The 22143-nt window shown below is 45.9% G+C and overlaps 1 protein-coding gene across 1 annotated transcript in view; it reads right to left on the reverse strand.

Annotated features, from left to right (window-relative positions):
* Nucleotides 1–1772: 1772 nt before the first annotated feature.
* hells (helicase, lymphoid specific) overlaps nucleotides 1773–22143 on the reverse strand; it is a 40523-nt gene continuing 20152 nt past the window's right edge. Inside the window, exons 11-21 of the mRNA XM_078412748.1 lie at nucleotides 21639–21735; nucleotides 21162–21320; nucleotides 19872–20017; nucleotides 18679–18817; nucleotides 13000–13083; nucleotides 11596–11715; nucleotides 10018–10134; nucleotides 7131–7290; nucleotides 5027–5123; nucleotides 3558–3634; nucleotides 1773–2356 (exon numbers count right to left, since the gene is read on the reverse strand). Coding sequence (XP_078268874.1) covers nucleotides 2250–2356; nucleotides 3558–3634; nucleotides 5027–5123; nucleotides 7131–7290; nucleotides 10018–10134; nucleotides 11596–11715; nucleotides 13000–13083; nucleotides 18679–18817; nucleotides 19872–20017; nucleotides 21162–21320; nucleotides 21639–21735 — 1303 coding nt within the window. The 3' untranslated portion in view covers nucleotides 1773–2249. The remainder of the gene's footprint in view (nucleotides 2357–3557; nucleotides 3635–5026; nucleotides 5124–7130; nucleotides 7291–10017; nucleotides 10135–11595; nucleotides 11716–12999; nucleotides 13084–18678; nucleotides 18818–19871; nucleotides 20018–21161; nucleotides 21321–21638; nucleotides 21736–22143) is intronic.

Below are 22143 nucleotides of genomic sequence, written 5' to 3' on the forward strand. Positions count from 1 at the left end.
GACACTTAAATAGGTGGAATCGAAAATATGGAAAGTTATCAGGAATTACAACTGAATCTCGATCCATTGGGCAATTGGGCTGAGGAATGGCATATGGAGTTTAATTCAGATAAGTAGAATAGGTTGCATTTTGGAAAGTCGAACAAGGGTAGGATTTTCATCGTGGAACAATGGGACCAAGGTTATTACTCCCTGAAAGTGACAACACACGTGGACAGGGTGAAGGCTTTTGACATGTTGGTCTTCATCACTTGGGCATTAAGTACAGACATTAGGATGCCGTGTTGCAGTTGTACAAGACAACGATTGGTGGGTTCAGTTTCTGTCACCCCGCAACCGGAAAGACGCCATTAAACTGGAGATTGCCGAATGGCAGCACTTGGTCTTGTAATATATAAAATCATGAGAGGCATAGATAGGGTAGACAGTCAGAAACATTGTCCTCCCCAGGGTGGAAATGCCAAAGACTAAAGAGTGAGAAGGGCAAAGTTTAAAGGAGATGTGTGGAGCAAGTTGTTTTTCCAACAGAGTGGTGGGTGCCCGGAACGCACATCCAGGGTTGGTGGTAGAGGCAGAGAAGATAGAGGCATTTAAGAGGCTTTTGGACAGGAACGTGGATATGCAGGGAATGGAGGGATAAGGATCACGTGCAAGCAGAGGACGATGGGCTCAATTTGGCATCATGTTGGGCACAGACATTGTGGGCTGATGGGCCCGTTGCTGAGTTGTACTGTAGTACGTTTGAGACAAGGAAAAATACCGGCACAATGAACAATTTTAAAATTTTATTTCTAATAAAAACAATTTTTTGTACAGTTTATACAAGAGCATTCAACACAACGGGGATTGAAGTTGGAAGAATGTTTCCCACAAGGCTGAACCATTGGGGTCCTGACAACTATTTTCTTTAAAAATATATAGCAGGACCAGTCTTGTATCTTCTTGTATCTACACCAAGCCTCCCCTAAGCAACCAACTGGAAATGCAGTGTACAAATGTTGCAAACATCTTCACCAAGTATTCGTTTAATCCCCGTGCAATTACCCAACATGAAAACAAAAATGCCCAAGGAAACAAATTCCAGGTGTGCGACTTAATTTTAAGTACAAAATCCGCACACACCCACCCTTTCATTCTCTTCAGTTCTAACAGAACTGCACTACCAACAGCAAAGTAGGAAAAAACCCGCACAGAAAACTGCTCCCAGAGTTGGGCTCCATGATCCTGAGTAGCTGCAGGAGGCAGCATTTAACACCAGCCTCCCACTTCCCCCCCCCCCCACACATGCAATGCACTGCAACAGAGCAGGTGCAGGAGTATGTAGCGCTCGTTAAGGTTTCCATCGCAACTGCCATCTCCAGCCGTCAGAGCTGAAGGAGCCTGGGGAAGCGACAAGATTCACCCCACAGGAGCGAGCAAATTAAACGAACAGCGATCTTGACTCAAAGCGACAAATCGCCCAGAGGGGTTTGGAAAAGAGGAAGATCCCAGGGAGGAAAAAAATGAAAATTGCAGCCAACAATTTCTCAAATCTCATCATTATTAACCCGGGACAAGGAAAAAGAAAATTGCACTCTGTGATTTTCAAGTCAGAGTCAAAAAGGTCAGGGGGAGGGAAAGAGAGAGAAACCAGAGCTAGCAACACCATCCTCGGTGCCAATTTACTTTTAAAACAAGGTAAAATTGGTGTTTACCATTTCTCCTGTGAAGGTCAGGAAGACAACGCGACTCATAGCAACACACATTGACAAATACACAGTCGGGTTTCTCCAACACTCACTGGTGCTAAATGCAACAGAAAGGCACACAGAGGCATTCCTGGTGTTCAAACTCCTGTTTCAGGGCCTCTGCCTTGACAATAAATGTGCAAATATCCTGGCAGGCAAGAACCCCATGTATTAACGGACTAAACAAAAATTCTACAGGTGAACAAAGCAAGAAAACAAAACTACTTTTTATTCTCCCAAAGAATTAGCAATCAACCTGCCACTAGGATATCAGGTAGTAATAAATCTCAAAAATACAACAACAAAAAAATTGTCATCTGTATAACCCTCTGTGCAAAACAAAACCACGTTAAATGAAACAAAAAGAGCCCCGTATTTAAAAAAAACCTTCAACACAGGGAATCGTGTTAGATCAATAAGACCAAGAATGCAGTTCAGAAAGCACCTCACACAATGACCCATTCCCTGCAGGGTAGGAGTAGTGACCATCTCCTGCCTGCATGGGGCGCGCTTGAGCAAGGCTCACAGGCCACACAGCTGGATTTCCACATTCGCTTCATCGTCGTTAAGTACTTTGAAAACTTTGTCTGTCTGGCTTTCGATTTCCGACTTCTGTTTCGTTGCTGGCCCTGCAAGGAACCAAAACACACATCACGTTAGCGAAAGCTCACCCAAGCAGAGGACTTGAGATTTTAGAAACGCATCGCAGAAGCAGGTCCTTCGGCCCATCAAGTAGGCGCCGACCAGCAATTATCCCGCACACTAGCGCCATCCTGCACACCGGGGACAATTCACAATTTTACCGAAGCAAATTAATGTACAAACCTGTACGTGTGGGAAGAAATGGGAGAAAACCCACGCAGTCACAGGGGGAACGTACAAACTCTGCACAGACAGCACCTGTAGTCAGGATCGAACCCACAGTCTCTGACGCTGTGAGGCAGCAACTCAACTGTTGTGCCACCAATGCCGTCCCTGTTCAAACACTGACTGGTGCTACACACAACAGATACACACAGCGGCACCGAATCATTGCACTGAAAAAATAATTCTTCCAAGGACGATCGCAGGTCTATGAAACTGATGCGCTACTTTGCTCTACCTATTGAACTTGTTTGATTTGGTTGTATTTATGTATATTGTGATCTGATCTGATTGAATAGCACGCAAAATAAAGCTTTTCACTGTGTCTCATTACATGTGCCAATAATAATCCTGAACCCTGAAGAAAACCAGCATAGGGGCGGCACAGTGACGCAGCGGTAAAATGTCTGACTTACAGCGCCAGAGACTTGGGTTCGATCATGACTATGGGTGCTGTCTGTAGGGAGTTTGTACGTTCTCCCCGTGACCACCTGGGTTTTCTCTGGGTGTTCTGGTTTCTTCGGATCTCTTCGGCTTAAATGTAAATCGTCCCGTGTGTAGGATAGTACCAGTGCACAGGGTGACTGTTGTTCGGCACATATTCGGTGGGCTGAAGGGTCAGCAGCAGTTCTTACTTTAGCTATGCTCTTCTTAATCTCCTCTCAGATACTTTACTGAACCCTCAGACTATCTTTAATCGGACTTTACTGGAGGTTATCTTGCACTAAATGTTATTCCCTTTACCCTGTATCTGTACAGTGTGGGCGGCACGATTGCAACCATGTATAGTCATTCCTCTGACTGGTTAGCGCACCACAAACAGCTTTTCACTGTACCTTGGTACACTTGACTATATACTAAACTATGCTAAATTTTGGCCCAGTAGTAATTTTCTCAAACTGACGACCGCAAGTATGCAACGTGGACAGTGCAGAAAGTTTGTAGTCAACGCCTCCATCCACTTACTGATTAGATCACTGCGATCCAGGAGTCCCCGCAGTTCTGCATCACTGATCACTTTCTCAGTGGATCCTTTCACAATTCTGCGGAGGGGAATTATGAAGATGTTAAGTTGGGAATTTGGTTTACTGTAGTTAATTAACTAGTAGCCTGAAAATCAATCAACCGCACGCAAGGATTAATCCGAGACCAGCATTTTCTTCTGTTTGGAAACGCAGGTCCACCACCGACTTTACGGCAACTGGGGGGGGTCCAGCACCTCCTTTAACCCGCGCAAAATTACGAGCGCATTTGAGTCGAGAATCGTCGTCGTCGTCCCCTCCCCCGAAAATGTGGCGCCTCGGCCGGGTGAGGTAGCCGATCTAAACCGCATCGGGAGTTCAGCGCCGATCGGCAGGCCGAATTTGCCCCCTGCGGCCGGAGCTCTAGAAATCCGGCAGATCCGTTCCCGTAGCCGACCTCCGCAGCCTATCGGCGGGTCGCGGCTCTGGAACTCCAGCCAGGCCGGAGCCGGCAGAACCGTTCCCATCGCCGACTTCCGAGGCTGTCTTTGCGGACCGTTCCAGTCCCATTCAACTCCTCTCACAGGCCGTGACCTCTGTTAGTCCAGCAAAATGGATGATCCAGACTCTGAAACAAAGGATGCTGGAAAATCGGCAGTGGACATGTATCATCCCCTCCCCCAGGTCATTCCCAGCATAAAAGCACCACGTCTATTGGAAATCTGGATGTGAAAGGTATACCTGAGACAATGCAACAATGATAGAAATATTCTAGTCAATGCACCCAACCTAAACTCTGTTTGGACACGCTAATAGAACTTGGACAATAGACAATAGGTGCAGGAGGAGGCCATTCGGCCCTTCGAGCCAGCACCGTCATTCGATGTGATCATGGCTGATCATTCTCAATCAGTACCCCGTTCCTGCCTTCTCCCCATACCCCCTGACTCCGCTATCCTTAAGAGCTCTATCCAGCTCTCTCTTGAATGCATTCAGAGAATTGGCTTCCACTGCCTTCTGAGGCAGAGAATTCCACAGATTCACAACTCTCTGACTGAAAAAGTTTTTCCTCATCTCAGTTCTAACAACTGCTGAGAAGTGTTTAATATTAACAGGATACGGCTTATATAACCCAAACTAGCATAAGACAGGGTGAAGCTGATGCTTGCCCTTATACGAGAGGTGCAACATTGCGCAACACTCAGTTTCTCGACAAACAGATTCACGGTGGAAAACAGGAGACCGCACAACACATTTTGAACCAAAACGTCACGTACTTAGGAGAGATGACAAATTATTTGGCTACACTTTGCAACGTCAGATGAAAGAACAGCGGCAACTGCAGGAGGAATTTTGGCCACATGAGGCAATTAAACGAAAATTTATCGTTTAATTTAAATGTAAAACTTAATTAACTGGGCATGGGGGCGACAAATCAGCAAAAGGGCAAGTCCCACATCCTGGTTTACCTACCTTTCATGATCCCGAGATTTCAGCAACTCCATCAGTTCAGTAGAATCCAGGCTGTGCCGAGACTGGTTCAAGCCCGACTTGCCCCCTTTGAATTTATCTAAATCGACATCAAGAAAAACAAATACTGAGAATTCTGAATCAGGCAAGAGAGACAATGTTTAGAAGTCTTGAAAGTGCAATAGCGCAACATTTTCTTTTACACAATGGATGGTGGGTGTATGCAACGAGCTTCCAGAGGAGGTAGTTGAAGCAGGTACTATCACAAAGTTTAAGAAACATTTAGACAGGTACATGGAAAGGATAGGTTTAGAGCGAAATTGGCCAAAGGCAGGCAGGTGGGCCAAGTGTAGATTGGACATGCTGGTCGTTGTGGGCAAGTTGGGCAGAAGGGCCTGTTTGCACACTGTATGACTCGAAATAAAAAACACTATTCCAAAATAAAATGAAATGCTTTGCTTTCAGAGACAAATCTCAACTTGCAAACAGGAGCAATTTGAACAACCAAATCAAGTTCCTTCCAAAGACAGACACAAAATACTGCAGCAACTCTGTAGGAACTCTGTAGGTCAGGCAGCATATCTGGAGAAATGGAACAGGTGATGTTCCTCACGCTGAGGAAGGACAGCCTTCTGTGGCAACGAATTCCACAGATTCACCATCCTCTGACTAAACAAATCCCTCCATCTCACTCCCAAGAGCAACTATAAGATTATTAAGGGGTTGGACACGTTAGAGGCAGGAAACATGTTCCCAATGTTGGGGGAGTCCAGAACAAGGGGCCACAGTTTAAGAATAAGGGGTAGGCCATTTAGAACTGAGATGAGGAAAACCTTTTCAGTCAGAGAGTCGTGAATCTGTGGAATTCTCTGCCTCAGAAGGCAGTGGAGGCCAATTCTTTGAATGCATTCAAGAGAGAGCTGGATAGAGCTCTTAAGGATAGCGAAGTGCAGGAACGGGGTACTGATTGAGAATGATCAGCCATGATCACACTGAATGGCGGTGCTGGCTCGAAGGGCCGAATGGCCTCCTCCTGCACCTATTGTCTATTGTCTACAGCATTCTTTATTGGCCGTGAGGGTTGGGTGGATGGTGCCGCATTGCTTCAGGTACACGGTGCGTGTGGCAAAGGTCATAAGTGATAGGAGTAGAATTAGGCCACTCGGCCCATCAAGTCTACAGCGCCATTCAATCATGGCTGATCTATTTCTCCCTCCTAACCCCGATCTCCTCCCCATAATCTGAGACCCATATTAATCAAGAATCTATCTATCTCTACAAATATCCACACATGGCCTCTACAGCCTTCTGTGGCAAAGAATCCCAGATTCACCACCCTCGGTCTAAATAAATGTATCCACATCTCCTTCCTAAAAGAACGTCCTTTAATTCTGAGGCAATGACCTCTAGTCCTAGACTCTCCCGCTAGTGGAACCATCCTCTCCACATCCACTTTATCCCAACATTTCACTATCCGGTAATAGTGAATATTTCCTTTCCTCCAGAGATGCAGCCTGACCCGCTGACTTACACCTGCGAAACCAAACACAGGCTCGGCGATCGATTCGCTCAACACCTGTGCTCGGTCCGCGTTAACCAATCTGATCTCCCGGTGGCTGAGCACTTCAACTCCCCCTCCCATTCCCAGTCTGACCTTTCTGTCATGGGCCTCTTCCAGTGCCATAGTGAGGCCCACCGGAAATTGGAGGAACAGCATCTCATATTTCGCCTGGGCAGCTTGCAGCCCAGCGGTATGAACATTGACTTCTCTAACTTTAGATAGTTCCTCTGTCCCTCTCTTCCCCTCCCCCTTCCCAGACCTCCCGCTATCTTCCTCTCTCCTTCCTTTGTCCCGCCCCGACATCAGTCTGAAGAAGGGTCTCGACCCGAAACGTCGCCCATTCCTTCTCTCCTGAGATGCTGCCTGACCTGCTGAGTTACTCCAGCATTTTGTGAATAAATACCTTCGATTTGTACCAGCATCTGCAGTTATTTTCTGATACACCAGCATTTTGTGTCTATCTTCGGTGTGAACTGCAGTTCATTCCTACACATGAAGTTCCTCCCAACCTCCCTGCCGAGAAAATCCCACACTGAAACCACTAACTTTTATGGATGACCATCTTTTCAAGCCGCCTCTTGGCTGTGGCTTTCTCCACGATCTTCTCGTCGATGGTATTGGCGGTTACCAGGCGATATACCACGACTGGTTTGCTCTGGCCAATCCGATGACATCGGTCCTGAGCTTGAAGATCAGCCTGGGGATTCTGGAAAACAATTGAGAGGATGAGAGGCGTCAACAATCATTGCCCATCAACTACTATTAAATGGATGGATGCAAATCAAAACACCAGACGCTAGAGCATTGAACAGCACAGCACGGAAACAGGAACTGCTTTATTGTAGAGATACAGTGCTGCAACAAGCCCTTCGGACCGAAGATACACAAAAAATGCTGGAATAACACAGCGGGACAGGCAGCATCTCTGGAGGGAAGGAATGGGTGATGTTTCGGGTCACACTTTCTATTCTTTATCTCTGTGTTAGCCCCCCCCTCCCCTGACTCTCAGTCTGAAGAAGGGTTTTGAACCAAAACTTCACCCTTTCCTTCTCTCCAGAGATGTTGCCTGTCCCGCTGAGTTACTCCAGCATCTTGTGTCTATCTTCGGTTTAAACCAGCATGTGCAGTTCCTTCCTACACACATACCCTTTGGCCCACCGGGTCTGCGCTGACCATCAATCACTCCATACACTAACACTATCCCACATACTAGGGACAATTTACAATTTTACCAAAGCCAATTAACCAACAAACCTGCACATCTTTGGAGAGTGGGAGGAAACCGAAGCACCCGGAGAAAAACCCCACACCGTCACAGGTAGAACATACAAACTCCGTGCAGGCAGCACCCGCAGTCAGGATCGAACAGGGATCTCTGGCGCTGTAAGGCAAGAACTCTACTGGTGCACCACCATGCCACACTTTGTAGTATGCTTGTAATGTGCATTTTCGTCCATTTAAAGCAATTCAAATTTATGACATTTCACTTGAATATGTGAGGCCGAATTCAACAGCTCTATCCAATGCAAAAGGAAAAAGGCAATCCTGAGAACTGACCCTGGTATGGGCACTCCACTGATTGGGGTGACATCTGCAATTAAATACAACAGAAGATGGAACAGTGCAGCACAGGAACAGGCCCTTGGCCCACAAGATCCCTGCCGAACGAAGCTAAGTTCAACTAATCTCCAATACCTGCACGTGATCCATCTCCCTGCAGTCATATCCAAAAGCCTTTTCAATGCCACTACCCTATCAGCGTCCACCACGACCCCTTAAAAGAACTTGCCCCACACATCTCTTTGAAAAGTTGCTATCTAGCCTTAAACCCATGCCCTCCAGTCGTTGACCTTTCTACCCTGCGAGAAACGTTCAGACTGTCTACCCAATCTATGCCGCTCATAATGTTAAATACTTCCACCAGGCCTCCCCTCAGCTCCGCCCCCCCACCCGACAGACGATGTTTCGAATTGGGACCCTTTCTCAGATGCTGCCCAACCCACTGAATTCCTCCAGCACTTTGTTTATTGTTGAAGATTCCAGCATCTGCAGCACGTTTTGTCTCCATATGGTTTAAGTTTACTAGGGCTGGAGGAATAGAGCAAACAACAGGGAAATCTTTTTAAATTGTGAAATGCAGGTCAGAAGTGTCACTGGGAAAAGGGGAATGCTGCAAACCCCTTCCAACCTGTTCCCATCTCCACACTTCCCTACAAGGCGGCACGGTGGCGCAGCAGTAGAGTTGCTGCCTTACCGTGAATGCAGCGCCGGAGACTCGGGTTCGATCCTGACTACGGGCACCGTCTGTACGGAGTTCGTACGTTCTCCCCGTGACCTGCGTGGGTTTTCTCCGAGATCTTTGGTTTCCTCCCACACTCCAAAGACGTACAGGTATGTAGGTTAATTGACTGGGTAAATGTAAAAATTGTCCCTAGTGTGTGTAGGATAGAGTTAATGTGTGGGGATCGCTGGGCGGCGCAGACTCGGTGGGCCGAAGGGCCTGTTTCCGCGCTGTATCTCTAAAAAATCTAAAAAGACCTGACTCCCACCAACTAATAGACACAAAACCAGGAGTAACTCAGCGGAACAGGCAGCATCTCTGGAGAGATGGAATGGGTGATGTTTCGGGGTGAGACCCTTCTTCAGACCAGCATCTGCCGTTCCTTCCTACACATCCCATCCGCTAATCATCCCCTCCTCCCCAGTATCCACCCATCATCTGAAAAAGGGTGGCAACCCAAAATGTTGCCTGCCGATTCCCTCCACAGACGCTGCCCGATTTCAGTTTTCCCCCAGACAATTTTACAGAGGCCAGTTAGGAGCACCTGGGGGAAACCCTCGTGGTCACAGAGAGAACGTGCAAACTCCACACAGACAGCACCCATGGTCAGGATTGAACCAGTGTCGCTGGCACTGTGAGACAGCAGCTCTACCAGCCATGCCACTGTGCTGCCCCATGAAAGCATAAAGACACTGCTCAAAGCCAAACACTGGTTAAAGTGCTTACATAAGTGCTTCAAAGTGCCTAGGGTAGGTTTGGATGTGCAGAGGATGTTTCCACTCGTGAGAGTCCAGGACTAGAGGTCATACCCTCAGAATTAAAGGACGTTCTTTTAGGAAGGAGATGAGGAATTACTTTAGTCAGAGAGCGGTGAACCTGTGGAATTCTCTGCCACAGAAGGTTGTGGAGACAAAGTCAGTGGATATATTTAAGGGAGAGATAGATAGATTTTTGCTTAGTTGGGGTATCAGAGGTTATGGGGAAAAGGCAGGAGAATGGGGTTAGGAGGGAGTGATAGATCAGCCATGATTGAATAGCGGAGTAGACTTGATGGGCCAAATGGCCTAATTCTACTCCTATCACTTATGATCTATATCTGGCTCAACCAACGCTATCCAGATCCTGGGAGGATTGTTTGGAAACAGTACTTACCCAGTCACTATCGTAGATAATGACAGTGTCTGCTGCCGTCAGGTTAATGCCCAAACCACCAGCTCGAGTGCTCAGTAAAAAGAGGAAGACTTCGGGATCGTTGTTGAAATTGTTTATCTGGAGATGAAAAAAAAAAAAATTATGGAACATGGTCTTCGAATGTATTACATTACACCCCAAAAATAAAATCCGCATGACAGCGATAATTCAATGCAACTGGAAACTAATAATTGAGCAAATGAAATAAAGAACAGAAGAATTCCACGTCTCTCAGGGCCTCTTAAGCTGCGACAAGCTTAATTGATTGAACTGAAAGATACTGCAAGGAAACAAGCCCTTCTGCCCACCAAGTTCATGCTCATAGGTAGTGTAGGAAAATAACTGCAGATGCTGGTACAAATCGAAGGTATCACAAAATGCTGGAGTAACTCAGCAGGTCAGGCAGCATCTAAGAGAGAGGGGATGGGTGACGTTTCGGGTCGAGACCCTTCTTCAGACTGGTCTGAAGGCTTTGGCTTCCGGGAAAGAGAACGATCACAGTTCACACTGTGAGGGAAGAGAACACAGGAGTAGTAGGTTTAGAGGGTACACTGAGGAAAGATATTCGCAGCTTCAGAGGCCAGAAGGGGAGAGATACTTTCCCTTCCCTAACTTAATTTTTGTGCCAGTCCAGCCATTCAAAATGACTGGAAAAGACGACAGCTCACAATTTATTAAATGGGATTTGTATTCAGCTTCTTGGTTGCACGGCAAGACTAGCTTTTACGGATAGGTTTCATCAGGGGTTATGGGGAGAAGGGAGGAGAATGGGGTTAGGAGGGAGAGATCAGCTATGATTGAATGGCGGAGTAGACTCGATCGTCCGAATTCTGCTCCTATGACCAGATTCCCGTGGTACACCATTTGTTTCATCTTGCCCAATGTAAAAAACATTCATGCCTAATCCTACTTCCCGGTCAGCTAGCTAATCTTCCATCCATGACAATATTATCTCCTGTACCACGAAGTTCATAAGGGAGCAGAATTAGGCCATTCGGCCCATCAAGTCTACCACGCCATTCATTCACGGTTGATCTATCTTTCCCTCTCAATCCCATTCTCCTGCCTTCTCCCCATCACCCCGGAACACCTGTACTAATCAAGAATCTGTCGATATCCGCCTTACAAATATCCATTGACAGCCTACACAGCCTTCAATGGCAATAAATTCCACAGATTCACCACCGTCTGACAAAATAAATTAATCCCCATCTCCGTTCTAAAGGTTGGTCCTTTTATTCTGCAGCTATGGGTTCTGGTCCTAGACTCTCCCACTAGTGGAAACATCCACTCCACATCCACTCTATCCAGATTTACCCGCATTCAATAATCTATGATGCAGCATGAAAAGTCTAACTTTCTTTGGATAACGTAGGCACTCCCCAATCTTTAAAATCAGTTTCTGATGCGCATCTCTTGAAAGGATATATATATTCTTTTGTTCAAAGTGGGACGGCAAACGTCAATGCATAAAATGCTTTTCAACTGGCTTCAATACAAGAAAGTAGATTTAGGGTGCAGACTCCCAGGAGAACATACATTTTCCTCGCGCAGAGTGTAAGACATGGATCCGTCTAACCGACTGTACTTGTAGTCTCTCAGGTAGCAGTAGTCCATCAGGATGTCCAGCAGTGAGGTCATTTGAGAAAATATTAGCACCTGTTTAAAAGAAAAAGTTCTCCATCAGCTTCCCTGGTGGTCCAGTGACTAGGATTCAGCACTCTCACCGCCGTGGCACCGGTTCGATTCCCGGTCAGGGAAACGCAGCTTTTATGGACAGGACAGGTTAGGAAGTATATGGACCAAATGCAGGCAGGTGGGATTAGTGTAGCAGGGACATGTTGGCCAATGTGGGCAGGTTGGGCCGAAGGGCCCATTTCCACACTATCACTATGACAGAATGCAGCACGCAGCTGGAATTAACTGTGCACTGAAGAATTAGAGATGTGCTGTGCTAGTTACCCAAGAGTTTCCTGTTTTTATTTTTGAAAGACACCAGTGGCATCTTGCAGCAGCAAAAAGTAGACGGGAGCCCTTTGCTCCAAAAGGCTAAATAACCATTTGCACCAAGTGGAATAACAATCTTAAGATTTTACCAACCTATACTTGCACACCAGGCATAAAGTTAACTCAAGAACCCTGAGAAACCAAAATAAAAGCACCGGTACTCAAATCTTGTGGAAAGACACATTGCGTTGACTAACGTTTGTTTAGTTTAGAGGTGTAGCCTGGAAACAGGTCCTTCGGCCCACCATGTCCACGCCGACGTTCGATCACCCATTCACACTAGTTCTGTGACATTTCATTCTCTCATCCACTCCTTGCCCACTGGAGGCAATTTACAGAGGCCAATTAACCTACAAACCCTTTGGGATGGGGAGGAAACTGGAGCGGCCGGTGGAAACCCACGCGGTCACAGGGGCGGCACGGTGGCGCAGCGGTAGAATTGCTGCCTTACAGCGAATGCAGCGCCAGAGACTCAGGTTCGATCCTGATTACGGGCGCCGTCTGTACGGAGTTTGTACGTTCTCCCCGTGACCTGCGTGGGTTTTCTCCGAGATCTTCGGTTTCCTCCCACACTCCAAAGACGTACAGGTATATATGTTAATTGACTGGGTAAATGTAAAAATTGTCCCTAGTGTGTGTAGGATAGTGTTAATGTGCGGGGATCGCTGGGCGGTGCGGACTCGGTGGGCCGAAGGGCCTGTTTCCTCGCTGTATCTGTATCTCTAAAAAGCGTGCAAACTCCACACAGACAGTATCAGAGGTTGGATATGAACTGTCATCCAACTAAAACCTTGGAACAAATATCCATATTTGAAGCAGACTGGTTTGTAGACATGCCGAATCCAAAATAAGCAATATTATTTCTGGCTTATCTGGTTTTATTTCTTGTTTGATTTGCCGTTGGTCGTAAAGTGAGGACAAATGTAGACTGATCACCTTGTGCCCCCGTTTGCTGAGTTCTGGCAACATTCGGTCTAAGATGAGAAATTTTCCTGAACTTTTCACCAACTCCTCGTCTATCTGTAAAACATTTAAATAAAAAAACACATCCATATAAATATGGGAAGAATGCGCAAGTTATACACAATTCTGCAGAGGTTAAGCAACTAAAATATACAAACTTTTAAAAAGTGGAAAATGTTGATCATGGGGCAAATTGAAAGGCTTTTAGTCACACAATTATGTTTGGAGTTTAAAAAAGATTATTCTAAATATATCCGTATAATTTGATACGTGTCCCTTTTCAAAGCCTCAAAACCAAAGGAAAAAGGCAGATAATACCCTCAGTGAAAAACAAAAGGAGGAAGGGGACAGTTCAAATAAAACATGGACGTTTCAGAGCAATGTTTAGGCTTATGAAGGTCACTAAAAACTGGAAGAATAAACCCATGAGATAGTGCATTAAAAACTGGTATTAATTTAAGATTACAATGATAAAATTAGAAGACGAAAAATAAAGGCCAAGTAGTTTCTTAGAGAATGACTGAAAGGTTAGCAAACACCGTACAGGCCACCAAACAGCAGTAGGGAGGTTGGGGATAGCGTCAAGCAGGAAATTATGGATGCGTGTAGCAAAGGTACAGCAGTTATCATGGGTGACTTTAATCTACATATAGATTGGGCCAACCAAATTGGTAGCAGTGCGGAGGATTTCCTGGAATGGTTTTTTTAAGCCAATGTGTAGAAGAACCGACGTGAGGACAGGCCATCCCACACTGGGTATTGAGCAATAAGCATTAGTTAACGATCTTGTTGTGCACAGCCCCTTGGGCAACAGTGACCGTAATACGGTGGAATTCTGCATTAGGATGGAAAGTGATACGGTTAATTCAGAGACGAGGGCCCTGAACTTAAAGAAAGGAGACTTTGAAGGTATGAGACGTGAATTGGCTAGGATAGACTGGTAAATTATACTTAAAGGGTGATGATAGATATGCAATGGCAAAGATTTAAAGACCGCATGGATCCCTGCCAGGCGAAAAAATAAAACGGGGAAGGCAGCTCGACCATGGCTAACGAGGGAAATCAAGGATAGCGTTAAATCCAAGGAAGAGGCATATAAATTGGCCAGAGGAAGCAGCAAACCCGAGGACGGAGAAATTTAGAACTCAGGAGGACAAAGGGGTTAATTAAGAGGGGGGGGAGAGAGCATGAAAGAAAGCTTGCAGGGAATATAAAAACTGACTCTAATAGCTTCATTAGATATGTAAAAAGGAAAAGATCAGTGAAGACAAATATTGGTCCCTTACAATCAGAGACAGGTGAATTTACAATGGGAAACAAGGAAATGGCAGAACAGTTAAACGAGTACTTTCGTTCTGTCTTCACTAAGGAAACATTAATACTGGAGAACTGAGAATCTAGTGGGAGGGAGGAACTGAAGGGAATCTACACTAGTCGGGAAATGGTGTTAGGTAAACTGTTGGGACTGAAGGCAGATAAATCCCCAGGGCCTGATGCTCTGCATCCCAGAATACTCAAGGAGGTGGCCCTAGAAATCGTGGATGCATTGGTGATCATTTATCAATGTTCTCTCGATCAATGTTCACTCTGGATCAGCTCCTGTGGACTGGAGGGTAGCCAATGTTACCCCACTTTTTAAGAAAGGAGGGAGAGAGAAAACAGGGAATTATAGACCAGTTAGCCTTACATCGGTAGCGGGGAAGATGCTTGCGTCGATTGTTAAAGATGTTATAGCAGCGCATTTGGAAAGCAGGATCGGTCAAAGTCAGCATGCATTTATGAAGGGGAAATCTTGCTTGACTAATCTGCTGGAATATTTTTGAGGATGCAACAAGTAGAATGGATAAGGGAGAGCCAGTGGCTGTGGTGTATCTAGACTTTCAAAAAGACTTTGACAAGGTCCCACACAAGAGATTAGTGAGCAATATTAGAGCACATGGTATTGGGGGCAGGTATTGACATGGATAGAAAACTGGTTGGCAGACAGGAAGCAGAGTAGGAATCAACCGGTCCTTTTCTGAATGGCAGGCAGTGACTAGTGGGGTGCCACAGGCTCGGTGCTGGGACCCCAGTTATTTACAATATATATTAATGAATTAGACGAGGGAATTAAATGTGACATCTCTAAATTGGCAGATGACACAAAGCTGGGTGGCAGTGCGAGTTGCGATAAGGATGCAATTAGGCTGATGGGTGACTTGGATAGGTTGGGTGAGTGGGCAGATGCATGGCAAATGTGAATGTGAATGTGAATAAATGTGAGGTTGTCGACTTTGATGGCAAAAACAGGAAGGCAGATTATTATCTGAATGGTGTCAGATTATGCAACGAGACCTGGGTGTGCTTGTACATCAGTCACTGAAAGTAAGCATGCATGTACAGCAGACAGTGAAGAAAGCTCATGGCATGTTGGCCTTCATTGTGAGAGGATTTGCGTTTAGGAGCAAGGAAGTCCTACTAAAGTTGTACAGGGCCCTGGTGAGACTGCACCTGGAATATTGTGTGCAATTTTGGTCTCCTAATTTGAGGAAGGACATTATTGCTATTGAGGGAGCGCAGCGTAGGTTCACCAGGTTAATTCCCGGGATGGCGGGATTGGCATATGATAAAAGAATGGGTCGACTAGGCTTGTATTCACTGGAATTTAGAAGGATAAGAGGGGGTCTTATAGAAACATATAAAATTCTTAAAGGATTGGACAGGCTAGATGCAGGAAAAATGTTCCCGATGTCCAGAACCAGGGGGTCAGTTTTAAAATAGGGGGTAGGCCATTAAGGACTGAGATGAGGAAAAACCTCTTCACCCAGAGAGTTGTGAATCTATGGAATTCTCTGCCACAAAAGGCAGTGGAGACCTATTCACTGGATGATCTCTAGAGTTAGATTTAGCTCTTAGAGCTAAAGGAATCAAGGGCAATGGGAAAAAAAGCAGGAACAGGGTACTGATATTAGATGATCAGCCATGATCAGACTGAATGGCAGTGCTGGCTCGAAGGGCCAAATGGCCTACTCCTGCACCTATTTTTCTAAGAGTTAGTTTGGTTTAGTTTATTGTCACGTGTACTGAGGTACAGTGAAAAGCTTTTGGTGCATACTAACCAATCAGCGGAAAGACAGTACATGATTACAATCGAGCCATCCTGTGCACAGATACATGGTAAAAGGAATAACGTTTAATGAAAGGGAAGTCCAGTAAAGTCTGATTAAAGACAGTCTGAGGATCTCCAATGTAGCAGATGGCTCAGGTCTGCCCTCTAGTTGTAGGTAGGATTTCAGCGTTCGGATCGACCTGGATGAATTTGCATGCAAGTCAAGTCAAGTCGAATTTATTTGTCACATACACTTACACGATGTGCAGTGAAATGAAAGTGGCAATGCCTGCGGATTGTGCACAAAAAGTCATCGGCACTTAACAACAAGGTAACAAGGATTCAGTTTTTCTCTGCTCATTTTCCACAATAAAATAAAACTCAGACTATGGAATTTTAACGCGATGGTAAAACTAGACCATACACAGACTAGGAAAGATCTGACAGAGCTCAATCAGCTGATCTCAAGTTGGACACAGCTTTTCTTGCAAAAGGAAAGTTTAGTTTGGCTTAGACGTACAGCATGGAAATAGGTCCTTCAACTCACCGAGTCACTGCTGACACAAAATGCTGCAGTAACTCAGCGGGACAGGCAGCATCTCTGGAGAGAAGGAATGGGTGATGTTTCGGGTCGAGACTCTTTTGAGACTGATGTCAGGGGAGTGGGCGGGGCAGATAGAATGTAGTCGGAGACAGTAAGACTGGTGGGAGAATTGGGAAGGGGAGAGGATGGAGAGAGAAGGAAAGCAAGGGCTATTTGAAGATGGACAAGTCAATGTTCGTACCACTGGGGTGCAAGCTACCCAAGCGAAATACGAGGTGCTGTTCCTCCAATTTGTGCTGGGCCTCACTCTGACAATGGAGGAGGCCCAGGACAGAAAGGTCAGATGGGGATTGGGAAGGGGAGTTAAAGTGCTGAGCAACCCGGAGATCAGATTGGTTAAGGCGGACTGAGCAGAGATATTCAACAAAACGATCGGCGAGCCTGTGCTTGGTCTCGCTGATGTACAGGAGTTGGCACCTGGAACAGCAGATACAGTAGATAAGTTTGGAGGAGGTGCAAGTGAACCTCTGCCTCACCTGAAAAGACTGTCGGGGTCCTTGGATGGAGTCGAGGGGGGAGGTAAAGGGACAGGTGCTGCAACTCCCACGGTTGCAGGGGAAAGTACCTGGGGAGGCGGTAGTTTGGGTGGGAAGGGACGAGTTGACCAGGGAGTTGCGGAGGGAACGGTCTCTGCAGAAAGCAGAAAAGGGTGGAGATGGGAAGATGTGGCCAGTAGTGGGATCCCGTTGGAGGTGGCCAAAGTGTTGGAGGATTATATGCTGAATGCAACAGCTGATGGGGTGGAAGGCGAGGACAAGGGGGACTCTGTCCTTGTTGCGAATGGGGGGAGGGGGAGCAAGAGCGGAGCTGCGGGATATCGAGGAGACCCTAGAGAGAGCCTCATCTACAATGGAAGAGGGGAACCTCCGTTTCCTAAAGACTGAGGACATCGATGATCTATTATGGAAAACCTCATCCTGGGCGCAGATGCGGTGTAGACGGAGGAATTGGGAGTAGGGATAGAGTCTTTACTGGAAGCAGGGTGGGAAGTGTAGTCAAGATAGCTATGGGAGTCCGTAGGTTTGTAGTAGACGTCGGTCAATAGTCTGCCTCCTGTGATGGAGATGGTGAGATCCAGAATCAGTCTCCTGTGATGGAGTCACTGTTGACCATCGATTACCCGTTCACACTAGTTCCATATAATCCAACTTTCTCATCCACTCCCAACACATTAGGCGCAATTTTTTTTTTCACATGCAGAGGCCAATTAACCTACAAGCCCATCACGTCTTTGGGATGCTGGAAGAACATGCAAACTCCACACAGTGGAGGTCAGGATCAAACCAGGGTCACTGGCGCTATGAGGCAGCAGCTCTCTCAGCCGTGCCAGAGTGCTGTCCCGGTTCTCCCGACAGTCAAATACCTGAATCCTGCATCGGCACAGATCATCACGTTCAGAGGTTGAGCACCTTCAAGTGGGTATAGATTGAAATTAATGCAAGAATGTAAAAAAAAAAGCAATTTAATAGTCCAACCTCCCTTCCATTTACACCTCACGCTGCCCTGGCAAGGACAGCAGCATAATCAACAACGAGTTGCTCCCTCTTCTCCCCTCTCCCATCGAACAAAAGGTGTAGAAGTGTGAAAGTGCACACCTCCAGATTCAGGGACAGTTTCTTCCCAGCTGTTATCAGGCAACTGAACCATTCAACTGCAACCAGAGAGCAATCGTGAACCACTATCTATCTCATCGACGACCCTCGGACTATCTTTGATCAGACTTTATGGGCTTTATCTTGCACTGAACCTTATTCCCTTATCATGTGTCTGTACACAGCCAATGGCTTGATTGCAATCATGTATTGTCGTCCTCCCACTGGTTGGCACACAACAAAAGCTTTTCATTGTACTTCAGTACACATGGCAATAAACTAATACTAAAAACCAAAACTAGAGTTTTAACAAGAGTTAAAAGAAAAACTAAAAATGTAATAGAAGAGATTGCATTTTTTATTATCACCTGAAACTGCTGGGTTCTGCAATCCAAAGGGTACTCTATTAGATAAGGATGGTTACAGCACTTCCTGAGTAACATCAACACGTTTTGCAATTTTAGGTGGATTTCTTTATCTTGTGGAACATATACATCCAACACAGGCCTGGTGAGAAATTTCAAGGCAAGTTACTTTAAGGGAAGTCGGGTAAGAGCAAACATTTAATTATATCAGCTTTAATTCAATGGCATCCTATAAATGCATTCAGGGTACAAGCCCTGATGCACAACACGCAGCTTATGTTGACAATTCAATGCAAATACAGTCAAACAGCACGTTTTAGTTTAGATACAATGCAATACAGGCCCTTCGGCCCACCGAGTCTCCGCCGACCAGTGATCACCGCATACACTAGCACTAACCTACACACGGGGGACAATTTTTAGTTTTACCACTCAATTAACCTAGAAACCTGCATGCCCTTTGGAGGAAATGGGGGAGGAAACACGGTCACAGGATGAAAGTACCAACTCTGTAGACACATCTGCTGTAGTCAGGGTTGAATCCGGTCTCTGGTGCTGTGAGGCAGCAACTCTACCGCTGCACCACCTAATACCCACATGAAAACAGGCCACTCAGCCCAACTTGCCCATGCTGACCCATCAGTACTAGTTCCAACTACCCATGTTTGGCCTGTAGCCCTCTAAACCCTTCCTATCCATGTCCCTGTCCAAGGATCTTTTAGCTTGCGAGGGAGTGCTATCCTGCCAGTGGTGCAGTCTTTGAAATGTTAACCCTCAGGCAGAACAAAATAATATCGTGGCAAGATTTCAAGCAAATAGTTGTTACTGAATAAACAAACTGGTCATTAACATGAGGGCAGCACAGTGGCGTAGCGGTAACGTTGCTGCCTCGCAGCGCCGGGGACCCGGGTTCGATCCTGACGGCAGGTGCTGTCTGTGCAGAGTTTACATGGTCTTCCTATGACCGCATGGGTTTTCTCCAGGTTTTTGCTCTGATTTCCTCTCACATTCCAAAGAAGTGCAGGTTTGACGGTTAATTGTCTTCTGTAAAATTGCCGAGTGTAGGATAGAACTCGTGCACTGACGATCAGTGGGCTGAAGGGCCTGTTACCATGCTGTATATTAAAGCTAGGTGGTAATGGATCGGTATGAAATTGAGGACAGCCCATGACGACAGTTTTCACCCCATCACCAACCTCTGTTCGCAGCTACTCTGCCGCTGCATCTCTGCAATAATTTTATCCAAGTCAGCATCATTGCAACTCTCAGTATAATCTACTTGCTTCCTGCTTCGCCGTTTCGGCCGACCCGATGAGGTTAGTTGTGGCTTCTCCTCCACAGGCTGTTTGGGGAGAGGAGAGAGAATTTGCAACAAGATAAAAACAAGAGTTCTAAAACAGAACAAGAAGCAACTTAAGAAGCGGCAAAATGCTGGAGTGACTCAGCGGGTTAGGCAGCATCCCTGGAGAACATGGATAGGGACCCTTCTTCGGATCCTGTGAAGTCCAAAGAAATGTCGCAAACATAAATGTCACCTATCCATGTTCTCCAGGGATGCTGCCGGACCCGCCGAGTTACTCCAGCAATTCGTGTCTTTCTTTGATAAACCAGCATCTGCAGTTCCTCGTTTCTACAAAGAGCAACTTAATGCTCTTAGGTAGTTTACAACGCAATGTGTTAACCATTGAATTCACCAATTTTCAGCAATGCCTCCCCTCCCTCTCTTCACCCTGATGCGTACCCATTTCACCCAAAAATCTCCTTGAGTATCTCAGCTTCTTTTCCCTACACTCATCTCCCATCCCCGAGTATATCATTTCTTCTTCATCTTCCCTCTCCTCTCCTCTCCCCTTCCACCCTCCTTTACATTCCACTCATCTTCTCTCTGTATCTGACACCATTTTGTCTCCTTTTCACCTCCAGGCTTTGACGTTTACTCCACTTTGACCTGCTGATCAAACGCTCCCACCTTCCAACCTGTATCCACCTATCACTGGCCAGGCTTTGCCCCATCCCCAATTCTTTTGCAGTATCTCCCCCTCCCCCCCTCACTGCAATCCTGGTCTAGGAGAGATGGGGGATGTCTGTTAGTGGGAGCCGTTGCAGTACTCCAAGCGCTTGGGACGACTGGACTTTGAATAATGGCGCCGATAATGTCGGCACCCTCCTGTGTAAAATGAATTTCACTGCAGTTGCACAGAAACATAGAAAACAGGTGCAGCAGGAGGCCATTTGGCCCTTTGAGCCAGCACCACCATTCATTATGATCATGGCTGATCATCCGTGTGACAAATTAACCATAAATTGTGCATGTGACAAATTAAGCACAATTGACGATTGCTCAGTCTGAAGGTGGTCCCAACCCAAAAATGTCCTCAGTCCATTCCCTCCACAGATGCTGCCTGATCCGCCGCGTACTTCCAGCTCTTTGTGTTTTGAGCAATTTAATGATGCGGTTTACCACCACTTGATAGCACCCCCCATACCTCCTGTCCGAGCAACGTTGAGATGGTCTTGTTTACTATGGCCGTGTAGAACGACTCCTGCTTCTTGCTCAGAGGTGCATAAACCACAACCTCCCGCTTTGGAGGGATATCCAGAGTGACGTCCGACTTCAACCTTCTCAGTAAGAATGGAGTCAGGATCTGCAACGGCCAAAGCAAACCACAGAGAATTTAACAACAAGCTTGAGGCTTTCTCCAGTACACCAGTTGGATTCCATAAACACTGACTAGCTTGGTATAAACTTGCGTCTGCAGTTCCTTTTCATCACATGTGGAAAATAATTTTTCAATTACCTGAAACAATTAAATCTGTTCAATGAAAACAACAGCTTCCAAATAGAACTAAACAGTAGAGGAACCTATATAATTGGAGACTGAAACGATGTGGGGGATACAAGTGGGAAACCAAGTTAAATATCAATGTTCAGGAGCAGCCTTCATTTCTATAAACATAATTACCTGGTGAAGCATGTGTAGAACACTCTTTTCCTGTTCACTGGCAACTATATCTTCAACATTTTCTGTGATGCTCGAAATGTCAAACCAGGATTCAAAACTGGGGAAACAAAGAATATTTTATATAACCAAAATAATTTATTACGCTACAGTCCAATTAACTTTTTAACTTCATATTTTTAGTTTTAGCCCCTTGATAATAAGGTCTGACCTCCACCAGCCAAATCTATCCACGCTATAGAAACAGCTTGGTATGGCTAAAGTGCTGGAGCGGGTCATGCAGCATCCCTGGAGAACATGGATGGATGACTTTGTTTCAATCCTGGTCATTCTTCAGGATAGAAATACCTTTACTAGTGCACCAAGTTCACGGCAGAAACAAAATAAGTGCATTCTACAGGTAGAAACACCTTTACCAATGCTCTAATCACCTTTCAATATGATTTGTATTTCTGCTGTAAAGATTGTGATTCAGGTTCTAAATTGATGATACACAAAGAGCTGGAGT

The sequence above is a fragment of the Rhinoraja longicauda genome, chromosome 16 (genome assembly GCF_053455715.1).
Source record: "Rhinoraja longicauda isolate Sanriku21f chromosome 16, sRhiLon1.1, whole genome shotgun sequence".
Classification (NCBI taxonomy): domain Eukaryota; kingdom Metazoa; phylum Chordata; class Chondrichthyes; order Rajiformes; family Arhynchobatidae; genus Rhinoraja; species Rhinoraja longicauda.